Source organism: Ursus maritimus (genome assembly GCF_017311325.1).
Source record: "Ursus maritimus isolate PB19 chromosome X unlocalized genomic scaffold, ASM1731132v1 scaffold_X1, whole genome shotgun sequence".
Taxonomy (NCBI): domain Eukaryota; kingdom Metazoa; phylum Chordata; class Mammalia; order Carnivora; family Ursidae; genus Ursus; species Ursus maritimus.
In genome coordinates this window covers 72,869,792-72,888,267 of record NW_024423319.1, presented here as the reverse complement: position 1 = coordinate 72,888,267, position 18,476 = coordinate 72,869,792, and the positions used below count along the sequence as shown (strand labels likewise).

The 18,476-nt window shown below is 37.9% G+C and overlaps 1 protein-coding gene across 1 annotated transcript in view; it reads left to right on the top strand.

Annotated features, from left to right (window-relative positions):
- The first annotated feature begins 431 nt into the window (after positions 1-431).
- TEX11 (testis expressed 11) overlaps positions 432-18,476 on the top strand; it is a 265,144-nt gene continuing 247,099 nt past the window's right edge. Inside the window, exons 1-5 of the mRNA XM_008712288.2 lie at positions 432-620; positions 1,538-1,622; positions 6,171-6,250; positions 12,399-12,479; positions 12,571-12,690. Of these exons, the coding sequence (XP_008710510.2) occupies positions 432-620; positions 1,538-1,622; positions 6,171-6,250; positions 12,399-12,479; positions 12,571-12,690 (555 nt within the window). The remainder of the gene's footprint in view (positions 621-1,537; positions 1,623-6,170; positions 6,251-12,398; positions 12,480-12,570; positions 12,691-18,476) is intronic.

Here is an 18,476-nt window from a genome sequence, read left to right as displayed (position 1 = left end):
AACTGGTTAATGTTGTTGCTAATTGGGCATGTCATTTTTTTCTCACAAAGTAAGGTCAAGACTTCAGAGCCAGCATTGTTAGTTATGTCTATCTAATGCTTAAAAGTATTAATAAGTATTTCAGTTTTACAGGGCACATATGTAAGTCTCCTTTCAGAATTTCTACATTTTCTAGTTTTGAAGACATCGTTAATTTCTATTTTGTAGTTTTAAGATGACCTAACTGTGCAGTCAGTGCATTTTATTTCCTGAGAAAGAGTGATGATTAAGTTATAAACAAGTGACTCTCAGGGAATACAAATTTTATTTGAAAATTGTACTCTTCCCTTAGCTACATGAAACTTTATCTCCCATTTGGTTTTACTCTAAGGATAATTCAAGTTTCTTCATGCTATATTCATTTTACCAAAGATCTAGGAACAGATTTCAAAATGATTTGCTACTTTCAGCCAGTGGTGATATGGTTCACAGCAGTTTTATCATCCATTGTTATTTTAGAAATTGTTGAAAACCTGATTTTAAGAGATAATGCACCCAACATACCTGAGGCAATTGACAGACTCTTCGCCGACATAGCAAATATCAACAGGGAGTCTATGGCGGAAATACAGGATGCTCAGGTTGGTATAAAAATAATTTTGTTTATGATAAATTTTTGGGAAAGATTTTATTTTATTTGTGAAGATTCTGTTTATTTGAGAGAGAGAGCAAGAGAGAGAAGGAGCAGTGGGAGGGGCAGAGGGAGAGGGAGAAGCACACTCCCCACTGACCCACTGTGCAGGGAGCCCGATGTGGGGCTTAATCCTGGGACTCCAGGATCATGACCTGAGCCTAAGGCGGAAGCTTGAGTGACTGAGCCACCTAGGTGCCCCCAAAAGATTTTAATATTAAAGAATCCCTACACCCAATGTGGGGCTCAAACTCACAACCCGAAGACTAAGAGTTGCAAGCTCCACTGACTGAGCCAGCCAGGTGTTCCTGATAAGTTTGGATGATTCACCATTTTAATTAATGTCCTGTATGAGTAAAAAATAGTCTTCATGATTAACCATTATAAATACGTAGAAATCTATTTTTGGATTTTCAAGCCTAATGGCTTAATAACAGCTAAAACAAAGAATAAATGATACAAAGCAGCATGATTAATTGCTCAATTATGTGAAACTTACTGAATATAGAAATTCAAAGAGGAGAGAGATCAACATAGACTGTATAGTTGCTGAAAGCTTTGTGCTTGTTTCTGGTGAGACTGACCTGGATTTGAGTTACATAAAGACAATGGGAGGAGGTATATTAGGTAAAGCCAATAGTATGAATACAAGTACGTAGAGAGAAATGAACAAGTTGTGTTCATGGGACAGCCAAATAATTACTCTAACAGTGGGTACGTGCTGGGGGAGGCGAGGTAGAATGGGACTAGATTACGGAGGGCCTGTAAATGACCCACAATAGTCACGTAAGCATAAAACATGCAAGAAAAACAATACTGGAGGTAGATGGTATTTTAACTGGCTAAGAAAATGTTTCTCTTGCCCAGGTTGAAGAAATGGCAGTAAACCTGTGGAACTGGGCAGTTACCAAGAGAGTAGGTTTGGTTATAAGTGAAGAGCAGAAAGCTAAACGTACGTATCCATTTTGTGACTCATGGTATGAGTAGTATTTTTTTTTTAAGATTTTATTTATTTATTTGACAGAGACAGCCAGCGAGAGAGGGAGCACAAGCAGACAGAGTGGGAGAGGAAGAAGCAGGCTCCTAGCAGAGGAGCCTGACGTGGGGCTCGATCCCATAATGCCAGGATCACGCCCTGAGCCGAAGGCAGACGCTTAACGACTGCGCCACCCAAGCGCCCCATGAGTAGTATTTTTATTATACATTAGGGTGTGTTCCTGCAGTTTAAATAATATTTTGACTAGTTTATAGATGGGTATTTGTTAAAACTAAATAAAATGACCCGTACATAGAAGTTTCTCGGGCAAACATCCTGAATTTTATGATTTTTTTCAGAGGTTAGCTCCTGATTAATAAAAGCATCACTGCAAGAAATAGTCTGGTGGTGAACAACAAAGATGATGAAAGGGTGGGAAAATGAGAACTTGAGGAAATGTTAAAGGACATGGATTATTTGCCCTGGAGAAGAGATCATCAGAATCCTCAGGGTTCTGAAGGACTATCAAATAGTAGTTTCCTTTCTCCATTAATAACAGAATAAGAGATGTTGCCATGTGTGGGATTTAGATTTAAAAATTGGTAAATAATTTCCTCATGAGGTGGGTTGATGAACTTTGGACTGAGTTACTAAGAAAAATTATAGAAGTTTTTTCTACCTGTGGGAGCAAACAAAAAGAATAACAATAAAACAAAACCCCCAAACCAAACTCATCTGCTTGGAGGCATTATATGTGGTCCACGGTCTGGCAGAGTTCTAGTGCTTTAGCTAAATTTCTGGGTCTAGTGTGCTGACAGTTACCAATTTCCAACAAAGATGGTGACAGTTAATGCATTTATGGAAAGTATATTGCCCCTTTATAAAGGCTAGAGCAAGCCAAAACGTGAATCTCTGGACTGCTTGACTTTGTAAGGACAAATGAATTTTGTCTGTATGCAACAAGTAGAATTCATTGCTAAGTGTTTATCTTTATGAATATAAACCAAACTGTGTACAATTGCAGTGTAGGTCTAGGGTGATCAGTGGTTAATATAGTCAATAATATACTTATTTATTAGTCCATTCCTCTATTAGGATGTTTAGAGAATAGTTCTACCTCTTTAACTCTCAGGTAAATGTTGATATTGCTCCTCGGAGCCTTTGATCCTGTGGTTATAGGGAGGGAAGAGTTAGAAATTTATCTGTTGGAGATACTTAGTATACATTCGAACTGTGTGATTTTAAAATCTAAACTCCTACTGTTCTGTATATCAAGAAATATCGTTATAGCTGTTTTTCACTATTTGTCAAATAGTAAAGATCCGGTAGATGGACCTCTCCCAATGTACTGACTCTGTGTATGTAGCAGTTCTTAATTAGACATTTGGGTGCTTATTCTGTGTCTAGTAATTTTAAGAAACAGTGGAAAACAGGATGTAGTGTAGGAAGCCTCTGATTTAAGAGTTTTGTTCCAAAAATATGTTGATTGGAAGATATTTTGTCTCCTTAGAAACAAATTCAGTGTGCCTGGATTATGGCATGTGATGAAAAAGTTATCAGGATTTATAACCTACAATTTTTTGTTATTGGGAAGAATTATGGAGCACTGAACAGAAACAGGAAAGCCAGAAGTAGAGGAATGACTTGTAAATTTTAGTTTTAGACCTGTTGCATTTGAGATGACAGTAAGTTTGGAGATATGAGACTAGAGCTTATGAGAAAGGTCAGGTTGCCTAGAGATTTGGTAATTATTCACGTGGAGGTGATTGTTGAGGCCACGCGAGTAGTCGAGTTCTCTGAGGGAGAAAATAAAGAGCAGCTATTCTTAAATATTGGTATAAATAAGAATCACCTGTGGGGTCTGTTAAAATGCAGATGCTCAGGCCCCACCATCGGAGGCTTTGATTTATTAGATTTAGGGGATAAAACCTGGGCACGTATATAATTTGAAAACTGTTTTCATGCACCACATTTTAAGAACACATGGTGTTGAGAGAACAGGGTAGTGAGATTTTTACCTTGAGTCTAGCAGTTAAGGACTGGGAAGAAAAATAACCAGGATAGGAGACCAAAAGTAACAGTCAAATTATTCTAGAGGAGACGCACTATCCATTTATTGAATACTTACTCCTTATAGGATCGTCATACCATATTATGGCAGGTAGTAAGTGAAAGGGACAAGGTAAGACTCCAGAAGAAAAATGCCAGGCGTACATTGTGCTTGAGGATCTGGGAAGGAGTGGATTAGCAATAAAAATAAAGAATTCACAGATGCCAGAGGATACAACACTGTGTTGTCTGAAGTCAGCTGAAATATCAAGCCTTGGGCACTGATGGAGCAGAGTAAGGCAGACGTAAGGAGTCAGCAAGCACCTAACCAATATGTTTATAATATAGAGGGGCCAAGAACAGGCTGGTAAGACAAAGAGAAAGCAACAGCAGCAAAGAAAACATCTTTATACTGAAGTAGCATTCTGTCTTGGCCTCAGCTGCCTTTGGCCCGAAGGCTTATTGGTGGTAACTATAAACAGCCAGATCAAGAATGTGGTGATGGGAGCAAAGTTCTTAGGCTAATGCATTTGCCATAGAGGGACACTGCACAGTGCTGAACCAAGATAGTGTGAAGCGAAGGAAGTAGCATTTAAAAAAAAAATTTATTTATTCAAGAGAGCGAGAGCAAGAGAGAGTGTGCACAAGTGCAAGCAGGGGGAGGGGCAGAGGGAGAGGAGAGAGAGAATCCCAAGTAGACTCTATGCTTAGTGCACAGCCTGAGGCGGGGCTTAATCCCACGACCCTGAGATCAGGACCTGAGCTGAAACCAAGAGTCGGAAGCTTAATGAGCTGAGCCACCCAGGCGCCCTGGAAGTAGTATTTTTTTTAAAAAAGGTTGTGGTCCTCGTGAAATGTTGCTGTGAAGTCAGGGAAGGTGATCTTTGGTAGTGCACTTTTAGTAAAGTGATAAGGATGCAAAACAGATTGCAGGGTCTTGAGGAGATGAGTGAGTAGCAAGAAAGCAGAGGTTGTAGACCATTCAATTTAAGAAGTTTTTCTTTGAACGAAGGAGAAGTGGGATAGAAGCTTGAAGCACAGTGGGGTTAGTTGATGTTTTTCAAGGAGGAGAGGTGTAAAGGTAGAAGGGAAGGTGTAAGTTGAGAGGGATGTACTGAAGGTATCATTGGAGAGGGAAAATGATCGAGAGATCAGGTTCCTTGAGAGTACCAAAGAATTTGTAAACTTTGAAAAAAATAAAGGATACATTTTCAAAACTGGAAAAGCAAGACAATGTAAATATAGGATTAGGAGTTATTTTATTGGGAGTTTTTTTCAGAAACAACTTTATTAAAGGATGAATAGAATTTATATTTCATGATGGGTAATGAGAATCTGACTTCAAACACCTCATAATTTCATCTGGGCAAATCTCTTTTTCAATGGAATATTAATTGAAAATGGCACTAGTATAGGTTGAATGGCTGCTGAGATCGAACATCAAAACAACTAGTTCAGTTATTTGTGTAGTCATCTTTAAAAATTGGACACATTTTATGATGAGAGAAACTATGTAAATAAAGAGGTTACAATTACTCAAACTTTCCTATTTTCAGGGAAAATGAACTGTATAAAGAAGACAATCTTTTTTTTTTAAGATTTTATTTATTTATTTGACAGAGAGAGACAGCCAGCGAGAGAGGGAACACAAGCAGGGGGAGTGGGAGAGGAAGAAGCAGGCTCATAGCGGAGGAGCCTGATGTGGGGCTCGATCCCATAACGTCGGGATCATGCCCTGAACTGAAGGCAGACGCTTAACGACTGAGCCACCCAGGCGCCCCAATGAAGACAATCTTTATTTTCTAAGTTATACTTCGAGAACTTTTACATCAACAACAGAAAAGAATATATTTAGAAAGATTCACATCTAGGGGAATAATCTAAAACTATTCTGATGTTCAGAAATTTTGTCAGATGTTGAATAGCTTTCTTTTTAAAAATATTTTATTTATTTATTTGCCAGAGAGGGAGAGAGAGAGAGCACAAGCAGGGGGAGTGTCAGGCAGAGGGTGAAGCAGGCTCCCCGCTGAGCAAGGAGTCTGATGCGGGACTCGATCCCAGGACCCTGGGATCACGACCTGAACCGAAGGCAGATGCTTAACTGACTGAGCTACCCAGGCATCCCTGTTAAATATAAATAGCTTTTGATTCTAGTTTTACTTAGAATTATTTTGCTGTCAGCATAATACATACAAAAGCATCACATGGAACTGGGTATCTTCAGTGAGTCTTCAGAATTTAAGGCCTGCAGAACTTAACGTTTGAAAATTAAATATCTGTCTGATTGGAGCATTAAGCAAATAATTCATTTGATAATTTTCAGCTCATGTACTTTTGATCATTGATTTTTTTAAAAGGACTTTACTGTTATTTTAATAAGACTGGTTTCACTTTGCTCCTCTTTTCTTTTTCTAAGTGTATATAAAAGGAGAATGAATGTGTCATGTTTAGGGGTGTCTAATTACTGTTTTGCAGTACGGCATGTTGCTTGCAAGTTGGTGTGCATGTGTGGAGGCTCAGCTGCTTCAGAAGAATCTATTCAAAGACAGATTTTGGTAAGTCCTAACTAAATGAGGAGAAAGTGCATGTGCCATGAAATAGCCGTTACTTCTGTGAAGATGGTTGAAGTCAGTGTGAAACGGGACGGGGCTTATATCCTTTAGGTGCTATCCATGTTTCTTTTATGATAATTGTACCTATGACAATTAAAGGTCGGGGCAGTACTATCATTATTACAGTGGTTCAGTGGACTAAGTATTGAACTTAAATTCAGGATTTATGATAAGTAATAAAAAGTGACAGTTCTCTGCTTCATCATTCCCTATCCCTGTCTTGTTCCCTAGAAGTAAGTGTTATTTTTTAGTGGAAAATATTTTTCCCAGTGTTCTAAAATAGTATTTTATTGAAAAGCTTAAATGTGCATACAAAATAGGTAAGATAGTACGATGATTTCCCCATTTACCCATCACTCAGCTGAAGTAATCACCAATTCCTTTCCACTCATTTTCTCTGTATCTCCTCCAACAGCAAACCCCTGACCCCATGGATGATTTTGAAAAATACAAAACACATCATTTTGTTCATGAATATTTCAATATGTGTCTCTAAAAGACAAGGTGTCTTTTTTTTTTTTTTTTAAAGATTTTGTTTATTTATTTGAGAGAGAGAACATGAGTGGGGTAGAGGGCAGAGGGAGAGGGAGAAGCAGACTTCTCACTGAGCAGGGAGCCTGATTCCGGGCTCCATCCCAGGACCCCAAGATCATGATCTGAGCCAAAGGTAGATGCTTAACCAGATGCTTAACCTACTGAGCCATCCAGGTGCCCTGACAAGGTGTTTTTTTAATTCAAACAAACCCAGTGTCCATGATCACACCTGATAAAATTTAACAAAGATTTCCTAAAATCGTCAAATATCCAGTCTTCCCTCCTGCCTGCTTGTTCCTACACTCTCAGACTCTCACACTCTCATTCTTTCACTTGCTCTTGCTCACTAGTATGCTCTCTCTTTGCCCCTCCCTCCATTTGGTTTCTTAGAACCAGGATTAAAGAAATTCCACACCTTCTATTTTGTTAATATGTCTCTTTTAATCTACATGTTTCCCCCATCCTTTTTAAAATCTGTTGAACAAATGTATTTGTTGAAGAAACAAGGTTGTTTGTCCTATAAAGTTTCCTGAATTCTGGATTCTGATGACTGCATCTGTATGGTATCATTTAATATAGTCTTCTGTCCCCTGTTTTTCCTGTAAACTGGTAGGTAGATTTAGAAACATGATCTGATTCAGGTTCAGTTTTGTCAAGAATAATTCATAGGCTGTGTGGTATACTTCCGTCAGGAGGTACCAATATCTATTTATCTCTTTTTTAAAAAGATTTTATTTATTTATTTGACAGAGAGAGAGAGGGAACATAAGCAGGGGGAGTGAGAGAGGGAGAAGGAGGCTTCCCCCTGAGCAGAGACTGATGTGGGGCTCGATCCCAGGACCCTGGGATCATGACCTGAGCCGAAGGCAGACACTTAATGACTAAGCCACCCAGGCGCCCCTCCATTTGTCTCTTCTGTTGTATAAGTACCCTTTGATGATTATTGTCCCTGGGTCCATTATTTCTGTAGGGGTTTGCACATTCTACTTCTATATTCCTTTGTTTATGAACTGGGATAGAGAGAAACATTCCCTCATCAACTATCTGGTTACCTTGAAGTATACCTTTATAAGAAAAGACAGTCCTGATCCCCCCCTCCTTTTTTTAAAGCAGTTTTCAGAATGAGTTGGTTCTCTAACATCCTTAAATGATCAGGTAGGTTTTTTTTTTTTTTAAAAGGTATCATTGTGAACTCATGGATTTTAACATTTGTAATGCATTTCAATCCATTTTAGTTATTATTCTTATTGAAGCACCTATCTTTGGCCAGAAGGAGCCTCTTAAAGTGATTCTGAAGCCTTTTGACACTACTCCAGTAATCTTTAATAGTAAAACTGAAGTAATCATCAAAATTTGATTCCTGGTATGACAGGATATCCAGTCTCATTTTGTATAGTTCCTGCCCTAGTCATTCCTCGAAAGAGTGCTGTTTCCATTTAGTGGAGAATGTTATTTAGAAACCACAATCTGGAAATTACAAGTGCTCATTGCTACTGCATTGGTCTTTGTTTCTAGACCTTTTTACTAGACAGAGCTATGAAATACATGTTTGTGAAAGAGAAAATATATAATGAGTTCATAGTGATATATTGTTTTAAAATTGTATTTATTTATTTGAGAGAATGAGAGAGTGCCTATGTGGACTGGGGGCAGGGCAGAAGGGGAGGTAGAGGGACAAGCAGATACCATGCTGAGTGTGGAGCCCAACATGGGGCTGGATTCCATGACCCTGAGATCATGACCTGAGCCAAATGCTCAGATGAGTCAGATGCTCAATTGACTGAGCCACGAAGATGCCCCTCATAGTGATATTTCTAACTGATATTTAGGATTATAAGATTTTACTTAGCTTCTTGATTTTATATTTGTGTCTCTTTTCCTGCCCTGACAATCTTGGTGCCTAATGACATTAATATAATGAATAACTTGTTTTATCCAAAAAGTGTATAATTGTTTCATAATACATCAATATCAGTGTTGTTATTAAGAATGATTTCTAAAAACAGTTCAATAAATTTTTTGCCCTTTTTTATTCGTAGCATATATCTCACTAGGAATGTATAGTCAAAGTATTCTTTTAATATTATTAAAATATATTTTTAAAGATTTTATTTGAGAAAGAGCATGAGACAGAGAGAGAGAGAGAGAAAGGATGAGCAGGAAGTGGAGAGGAAGAAGCAGACTCGGGACTCAATCCAAGGACCCTGAGTTCATGACCTGAGCCAAAGGCAGGCTCTTAACCTACTGAGCCATCCAGGCGCCCCTTAAGATATTGTTTTAGAAGTACTTGAAATAATTCCTTTTTCTGTGATGAAGCTATTGACTTGATTAATTGATTGATTGATTTTAAAGATTTTATTTATTTATTTGAGTGAGAGAGAGCATGAGTGGAGGGGAGGGGCAGAGGGAGAGGGAGAAGCAGACTCCCCGCTGAGCAGGGATCCCAACGCGGAGCTCGATCCCAGGACCCTGAGATCACGACCTGAGCCAAAGGCAGACGCCTAACTGACTGAGTCACCCAGGTGCCCCAGATTCTTTTTTTTTTTTTTTGGCTTTTGAGTTTTGGCAATTGCTTTTTTCCTGCTATTATGATTGAATTTTGTTTTATAATTATATCAGATGTTTACATGGTTCCAAAGTTAAATCTACTGAAGGAAGTATATTCAGATAAGTCTACGTTCTATCTGTGTCCTCTCCACCCTGTTCCCTCACTTCCCCTGTGGATAGCTATTTTGTTTATCCTTTTTTTTTTTAAATAAAGCAAACAGGTATATATTAATGTCTTTCCCCACCCCAAAGGTTCTTAGATAAATGGTAGTATTCCATGTATAGAGTTTTTTTCCACCTTTTTTTCCATCTCATTTAATGTTACATCCTAGAGAGCACTCCATAGCAGTATTTAGAGATATTCCTCATTTTTTATATCTACGCAGTATTCAGTTGGTACATGTACCTTATGTTCAACCAGCTTCCTTCCATGGATATTTGGGTGATGCAGTTAATTGCCTCGTATGTATTTTTTTTTTAATTTTAAAGCTATTACTTGTAATTATTTCTGTTTTCACTTCTCATGGCTACCTCCATATATTTTAATCATGCATTCATATCACTGTATTAGTTTGCTAGTGCTGACATAACAAAATAACACAGACTAGGTGGCTTAAACAATAGAAATTTATTTTCTCAAAATTATGGAGGCTGGACGTCCAAGATAAAGGTGTTTGCAAGTTTGGTTTCTTCTGAAGCCCCTCTCCTTGACTTGCAGATGGCTGCCTTCTCGCTGTGTTTTTATATGGCCTTTTCTCTGTATGCATGCTTCTGTAGCGTCCCTTTGTGTATCCAGATTTCTCTTTATTAGGACACTAGTCAGATTAGATTAGGGCCCACCACAATAGTCTTATTTTAACTTCATCACCTTGTTAAAGGCCCTATCTCCAAATACAGTCCCATTATGAGGTACTGGGAGTTAGGGCTTCAACATATGAATTTTGGGGAGATGTAGTTCAGCCAATAATAATAATAATAATAATAATAATATCTTGATTTATTAGTTTTATATATGATCTCTTTTTTCTGCTATGATAGNNTGAAGATTTATCTTCCTGTTATCTATTATCTCCCCTATTCCCTCTTTTAGTTTTTGTTAATTATATTATACTATTTTTAAGTTGTCTGATGGCAACCTTTTTAAAATTTAAATGTAATATATTAAAATTTTTCTACATCAAAAACTAATGATGTACTATATGTTGGCTGAGTATAATAAAAAAATGCAAAAAAATTTTTTCTCTCTCCATCAATTTTGGAGAGTATATTTTTACTTTCCACCCTGTGAGGATATTTGTACATTTGTGTTCTCTCTACCTTTCCCTCACCTTTAGCCTTCCGACTTCTGTTAACTTCTAATATTTGCATTTTTGGCTTTGTTGATTTCCAAGATAGAAAACTAAAAGGAGCATTTTACTGATTGTGACTGCTACACAATTCTGTGGATAATGCTATTTCTCTTTGTTTCCATCTGTTAGTTCTCTTAATTCTATTTCCTTAGATATTCTTCTGTTTGTTGAGTGTGATGTCTTTTCATGGGGTTGGCTTCCCTCAATTGTTTGGTGATTCTTGCTCATATTTGATTTGAGGTTCCTTGATAGTCTGAGAATGCCGCGTCACTCTGTTTACCATAACCCGAACTGAGTGACTGATCAAGAGGTAGGGCTGGATGTTTTGCATTGGCCTGTGTTGTCAGCCACCTGGAACTCTATTTTTCTCTAGCTTAAGTGATTGTATTCACTGTTCCTTCCTGGGGAGGAGGGAAGATATGTCTTGGTGGGGAAGCCAGCTGCCTGATACTACTGTTCACATCCAGGATGTTTTCCACATTTTGCATTTTTGTGCATTTTGGTGTGTGGGTTTTTGTTTCATCCCATTTGTTGTCTGTTTTTCAGAGGTTCCTCATAATTTCAAGTCAAATGAAAATGCCCCTTATTTTCCAGGACTCCTATTGAATAAGAAAAATATGTATATATTTTCTCTTATTTCTAGGAAATGTGTATATATATACGTGTGTATATATAAATCCTTAGAGAGTATATGTATTATATATATATGACATAACACAAAATTTCTAGGGATTTATAGTATATAAAATTTATACTAAAGTTTGTAGTATACTTATATCCTATATATAAATTTATAGTAAAATGTACAGTGTATTTATGATATATATTTTATACCTGCACACACACACACACATCATGTCTAGGGATTTGGAGAAGGGGTAGAGCTGTAGTATGTGCTCAGTCCTCCATCTTGAGTCAGTTCTTGTTTGCTTCCATAGCATTTGTGCATATTACACAGCAACTATTTATTTAGATGTCTGTCAGTTATAATACTGTGAGCTTCTTTAGTGTGCCTGGCTTATAAAGGATACTTAACAAACATTTGTTGGACTAAAAAAAATTTTTTTTTTAAGATTTTATTTATTTATTCAACAGAGATAGAGACAGCCAGCGAGAGAGGGAACACAAGCAGGGGGAGTGGGAGAGGAAGAAGCAGGCTCATAGCGGAAGAGCCTGATGTGGGGCTTGATCCCATAACGCCGGGATCACGCCCTGAGCCGAAGGCAGACGCTTAACCGCTGTGCCACCCAGGCGCCCCGGACTAAAAAATTTTATTAGAGATGTAATTAAAAACTGGAACCAAGGTATATGGAGCTATAGTCTAATGCTTATCATATAACTTGCTTCAAGTATGTGAAGAATTAATTTTTCAGAACTTTCTATTTATATCTAAATTATCCCAATATTTTCTTTTAATAATTCTTAGAAAATGTGTTTTCAAGTCTATTCATTTTTTATTATTGCTTTCCTTGAGACAATTTCTATTCAATTATGGAGTTCAAAGCAGAACATAGAAGTATAATAAATGCTGTTATTTTTTTTTCTGGGGATTACACTACTGAATATGGACAGAGGATTAAATATTTTATCTAATACCCTCGTCAGCCAGTTTGGAGGAGTTGTGAATTTTTAAAAATTATTTTCTAACTTCTCTCTTCCAGATGAATATGAAAACAGGAAAAGGGTGGGTGGATGTTGGAAATGCTGTGATTGCTGATCAATTTTTTCAAGATGCCATGGCTGTAAGTTACCATTGATTTTTAGCTGTAGCAATTATTAGTAACAGTTGTGGTTATTCTCATCATGATGTTGTATTGTGATTTTATTTTCCAGGGTCTGGAGCAGTTATATGTCAGATTAATGCAGAGAAGCTCCAATGAGGTCCATATGACTTTGCAGAAGATTGCTGTGGAGAGGGACCTTTTCAAAGTGCTTTCCTACCAAGCAGAGGCAGTAAGTATCATGGTCACCACAGCCTTACACTGGGGCATTTTGTATATGTAAATGCAAAGTGATGAGATAGAACTTATGAGAAGAAAGTCAGGTGTCATTGGCCTTTTATGTAGGATATTATATTTGACCTTTTATCTCTGTTTTATATCTGAAGGTAACATTATTAATGGTGATTGGTATCTGTGTGGGGGTCGATGAAGTTAGAAAGCTAATATATAACTAAACATCATTTTCAATCACTGCATATAATGTCTGTCATTTCTTTATGGCAATAGCCTCGACTTGAAACACCTCTCTGTGACTCTCCCTTACATTAACAGTCTGCCTAAAATAATTGCCTGAAAAGAGTCTTCTCCTTTGAAGTTGTTCTGTGTTGTTTACTGAGGTTTTCTAAAAGTCTGCTGCTATCAGTGTTTAAAGTTGTACTTTACCTCTGTTTGGCTTGTGGGTTTCCTCCTTTGTCACCATGCAGTTAGGTATTCATTTTTAGTTGACAAAATGTAAGCCTTGATGAGTTTGCTCTCTGTAATTACATAACTCTAGAAATGAAAGAAACTTCAAAAATCATCTAGTATAATCCTCTTATTTTTATTTTTAACATTTTTATTGAGATATAATTCATATACTATAAAATTCACACGTAAAATGTACAGTTTAGTGATTTAGTATATTCACAGAATTGTGCAACATTCACCACAGTCAAGCCAGCAGAAGGAAGTAAGAAAGATTAGAGAGGAAATAAATGATAGAGAAGCGAAAAAAAACCATACAACCGATAATGAAGCCAGGAACTGGTTCTTTGAAAAGATTAATAAAATTGATAACCTCTATCCAGATGTACCAAAAAGAAAAGAGAAAGGACCCCAAAAATGAAATCACAATGAAACAGGAGAAATAACCAACACCACAGAAATACAAATAATTGTAAGAGAATATTATGAAAAACTCTATGCCAACAAAGTGGACAACCTAGAAGAAACGAATAAATTCCTAGAAGCATATAAACTACCAAAACTGAAACAGAAAGAAATAGAAAAATTTAACAGACTGATAAACCAGTAAAGAAATTGAATCAGTGATTGAAAAACTCCCCCCCCCAAAAAAAAAGTCCAGGACCAGATGCCTTCATAGGTGAATTCTATCAAACATTTAGAGAAGCGTTAATAGGGACGCCTGGCTGGCTCAGTAGGTGGAACATGCAACTCTTTTTTTTTTTTTTAAATGATTTTTTATTATATTATGTTAGTCACCATACAGTACATCCCCGGTTTCCGATGTAAGGCTTGATGATTCATTAGTTGTGTATAACACCCAGTGCACCATGCAATACGTGCCCTCCTTACTACCCATCACCAGCCTATCCCATTCCCCCACCCCCCTCCCCTCTGAGGTCCTCAGTTTGTTTCTCATAGTCCATAGTCTCTCATGTTTCATTCCCCCTTCTGATTACCCCCCCTTTCTTTATCCCTTTCTTCCCCTACCGATCATCCTAGTTCTTATGTTCCATAGATGAGAGAAATCATATGATAGTTGTCTTTCTCTGCTTGACTTATTTCACTTAGCATTATCTCCTCCAGTGCCGTCCATGTTGTAGCAAATGTTGAGAACTCGTTCTTTCTGATAGCTGAGTAATATTCCATTGTATATATGGACCACAACTTCTTAATCCAGTCATCTGTTGAAGGGCATCTCGGCTCCTTCCACGATTTAGCTATTGTGGACATTGCTGCTATGAACATTGGGGTGCATATGGCCCTTCTCTTCACTACGTCTGTATCTTTGGGGTAAATACCCAGTAGTGCAATGGCTGGATCATAGGGTAGCTCAATTTTTAACTTTTTAAGGGACCTCCACACTGTTTTCCAGAGTGGCTGTACCAACTTGCATTCCCACCAACAATGTAGGAGGGATCCCCTTTCTCCACATCCTCTCCAACAATTGTTGTTTCTTGCCTTGTCTATTTTTGCCATTCTAACTGGCGTAAGGTGGTATCTCAGTGTGGTTTTGATTTGAATTTCCTTGATGGCTAATGATTTTGAACATTTTTTCATGTGTCTGTTAGCCATTTGTATGTCTTCATTGGAAAAGTGTCTGTTCATATCTTCTGCCCATTTTTTGATTTGTTTATTTGTTTCTCGTGTATTGAGTTTGAGAAGTTCTTTGTAGATCTTGGATACCAGTCCTTTATCTGTAGTGTCATTTGCAAATATATTCTCCCATTCCGTGGGCTGCCTCTTAGTTTTTCTGACTGTTTCCTTGGCTGTGCAGAAACTTTTAATCTTGATGAAGTCCCATAAATTCATTTTATCTTTTGTTTCTCTTGCCTTTGGGGATGTGTCATGAAAAAGGTTGCTTTGGCCGATGTCGTAGAGGTTGCTGCCTATGTTCTCCTCTAGAATTTTGATGGATTCCTGTCTCACATCGAGGTCTTTCATCCATTTGGAGTTTATTTTTGTGTATGGTGTGAGAGAGTGGTCAAGTTTCATTCTTTTGCATGTAGCTGTCCAATTTTCCCAGCACCATTTATTGAAGAGACTGTCTTTTTCCCACCGGATGTTTTTTCCTGCTTTATCAAATATTAGTTGCCCAAAGAGCCGAGGGTCCATTTCTGGGCTCTCTATTCTGTTCCATTGGTCTATGTGTCTGTTTTTGTGCCAGTACCATGCTGTCTTTGTGATCACAGCTTTGTAGTACAGCTCGAAATCCGGCATTGTGATGCCCCCAGCTTTGTTTTTCCTTTTCAACAGTTCCTTGGAGATTCGGGGCCTTTTCTGTTTCCATACAAATTTAAGGACTATTTGTTCCAGTTCTTTGAAAAATGTCCTCGGTATTTTGATCGGGATAGCATTGAAAGTGTAGATTGCTCTGGGTAGCATGGACATTTTAACTATGTTAATTCTTCCAATCCATGAGCATGGAATATCTTTCCATCTTTTTATGTCTTCCTCAATGTCTTTCAAGAGTGATTTATAGTTTCTAGAATATAGGTCCTTTACGTCTCTGGTTAAGTTAATTCCAAGGTAACGTATGGTTTTTGGTGCTATTGTAAATGGGATGGATTCCCTAATTTCTCTTTCTTCGGTCTCGTTATTCGTGTATAGAAATGCAACTGATTTCTGAGCATTGATTTTGTATCCCGCCACGTTACTGAATTGCTCTATAACTTCTAATAGTTTGGGAGTGGCTTCTTTTGGGTTTTCCATATAGAGTATCATGTCATCTGCAAAGAGAGACATTTTGACTTCTTCTTTGCCAATTTGAATACCTTTGATCCCTTTTTGTCGTCTGATTGCTGTTGCAAGGACTTCTAGTACTATGTTGAATAATAGTGGCGAGAGTGGGCATCCTTGTCGAGTTCCTGATCTTAAGGGAAAGGCTTCCAGCTTTTCCCCATTGAGAATAATATTTGCAGTAGGCTTTTCATAGATGGCTTTTATGAGATTGAGAAATGTACCTTCTATTCCTACACTCTGAAGGGTTTTAATCAGGAAAGGATGCTGTATTTTGTCAAATGCTTTTTCGGCATCGATTGAGAGGATCATATGGTTCCTGAGTCTTTTCTTGTTGATATGATGTATCACGCTGATTGATTTGCGAATATTGAACCACGCTTGCATCCCAGGTATGAATCCCACTTGATCGTGATGGATAATCCTTTTAATGTACTGTTGGATTCTATTAGCAAGTATCTTGTTGAGGATTTTGGCGTCCATATTCATTAGGGAAATCGGTCTGTAATTCTCCTTTTTGAGGGGGTCTTTGCCTGGTTTGGGGATCAAGGTAATATTGGCCTCATAGAATGAGTTTGGTAGCTTTCCTTCTGTTTCTATTTTTTGAAATAGCTTTAGGAGAATAGGTATTATTTCTTCTTTGAATGTTTGGTAGAATTCCCCAGGAAAACCGTCCGGGCCTGGAGTTTTGTTATTTGGAAGGTTGTTTATCACTGACTCAATTTCTTCATAATTAATTGGCCTGTTTAAGGAATCAATTTCTTCCGGTTTCAATCTTGGTAGTTTATAGGTTTCCAGGAAGGATTCCATCTCTTCCAGATTGCTTAGTTTATTGGCATATAGCTGTTGATAAAAATTTCTAATAATCCTTCCAATTTCAATGGTGTTCGTCGTGACCTCTCCTTTTTCATTCATAATTTTAATAATCTGGGTCCTTTCTCTTTTCTTTTGGATAAGTCTTGCCAGTGGTCTGTCAATTTTATTGATTCTCTCAAAGAACCAGCTTCTAGTCCTGTTGATCTGCTCTACTGTACTTCTGGTTTCTGCTTGATTGATTTCAGCTCTAATTTTGGTCAACTGCTTCCTCGTGCGTGGATTAGGCCTGTCCCTCTGTTGCTGTTCCAGCTTCTTGAGGTGAGAATATAAAAACTGCATTTTAGATTTTTCTATTCTTTTGAGTGAGGCTTGGATGGCTATGTATTTCCCCCTTAGGACTGCCTTTGCAGTATCCCATAGGTTTTGGACTGTTGTATTTTCATTCTCATTGGTCTCCATAAATTGTTTAATTTGATTTTTGATTTCCTGGTTTATCGAGTCATTCCTGAGCAGGATGGTTCTTAGTCTCCAAGTGTTTGAGTTTCTTCCAAATTTTTCCTTGTGGTTGAGTTCCAATTTCAGAGCGTTGTGGTCTGAGAATATGCAGGGGATAATTTCAATCTTTTGGTATCGGTTGAGACCTGTTTTGTGTCCCAGAACATGGTCTATTCTTGAGAATGTTCCATGGGCATTAGAATAGAATGAGTATTCTTTGGTTCTGGGGTGTAGTGTTCTATATATATCTATGAGGTCCAACTCGTCGAGTATGGCATTCAAAGCCTTTGATTCTTTGCTTAGTTTTTGCCAGGGTGTTCTGTCTATTTCTGAGAGTGGAGTGTTGAGGTCCCCTACTATTAATGTATTTTTATTTATATGTCTCTTTATTCTGGTTAAGAGTTGGCTTGTGTATCTTGCTGCTCCCCTGTTGGGGGCATATATATTTATAATTGTCATATCCACTTGTTGAATACTTCCCTTAAGAATAATATAGTGCCCTTCTGCATCTCTAACTATAGTCTGTAGTTTAAAATCCAATTTATCTGATATGAGAATTGCTACCCCAGCTTTCTTTTGAGGTCCATTTGCGTGAAAGATGGTACTCCATCCCCTTACTCTCAGTCTGAATGCATCTTTGGGTTCGAAATGAGTCTCTTGTAGACAGCAAATGGATGGGTCATTTCTTTTTATCCAATCTGCAACCCTGTGGCGTTTTATGGGATGGTTCAAACCATTTACATTAAGACTGATTACTGAGAGATATGATTTTAATGTTGCCATGTTGCCAGTAAAGTCTTTGTTTGTATTGGCTGTGACTTTCTGTTCTGTATCACTCTTGGGGCCTTTTTACTTTTATAGAACCCCCCGTAATATCTCCTGTAGGGCTGGTTTCGTGGTTACAAAATTGGTTAGTGACTGGCGATTCTGAAATGTCTTTATTTCTCCATCAATTCTGAATGACAGCCTTGCTGGATAAAGGATCCTTGGCTGCATGTTTTTCTCTGAAAGAGCTTTAAATATGCTCCCCCAACCCTTTCTCTCATTCCAGGTCTGTGTAGACAGGTCTGACGTAATTCTGATGCTTTTGCCTTGGTACGTGAGAAATTTCTTTGCCCTGGCCGCTTTCAATACTGTATCCTTGCATCTAATATTTGCGAATTGCACTATGACGTGACGTGGCGTAGGTTTGTCGTGGTTGAGCTTGGGAGGGGTCCTCTCTGCCTCTTGGACACGAATGTTTGT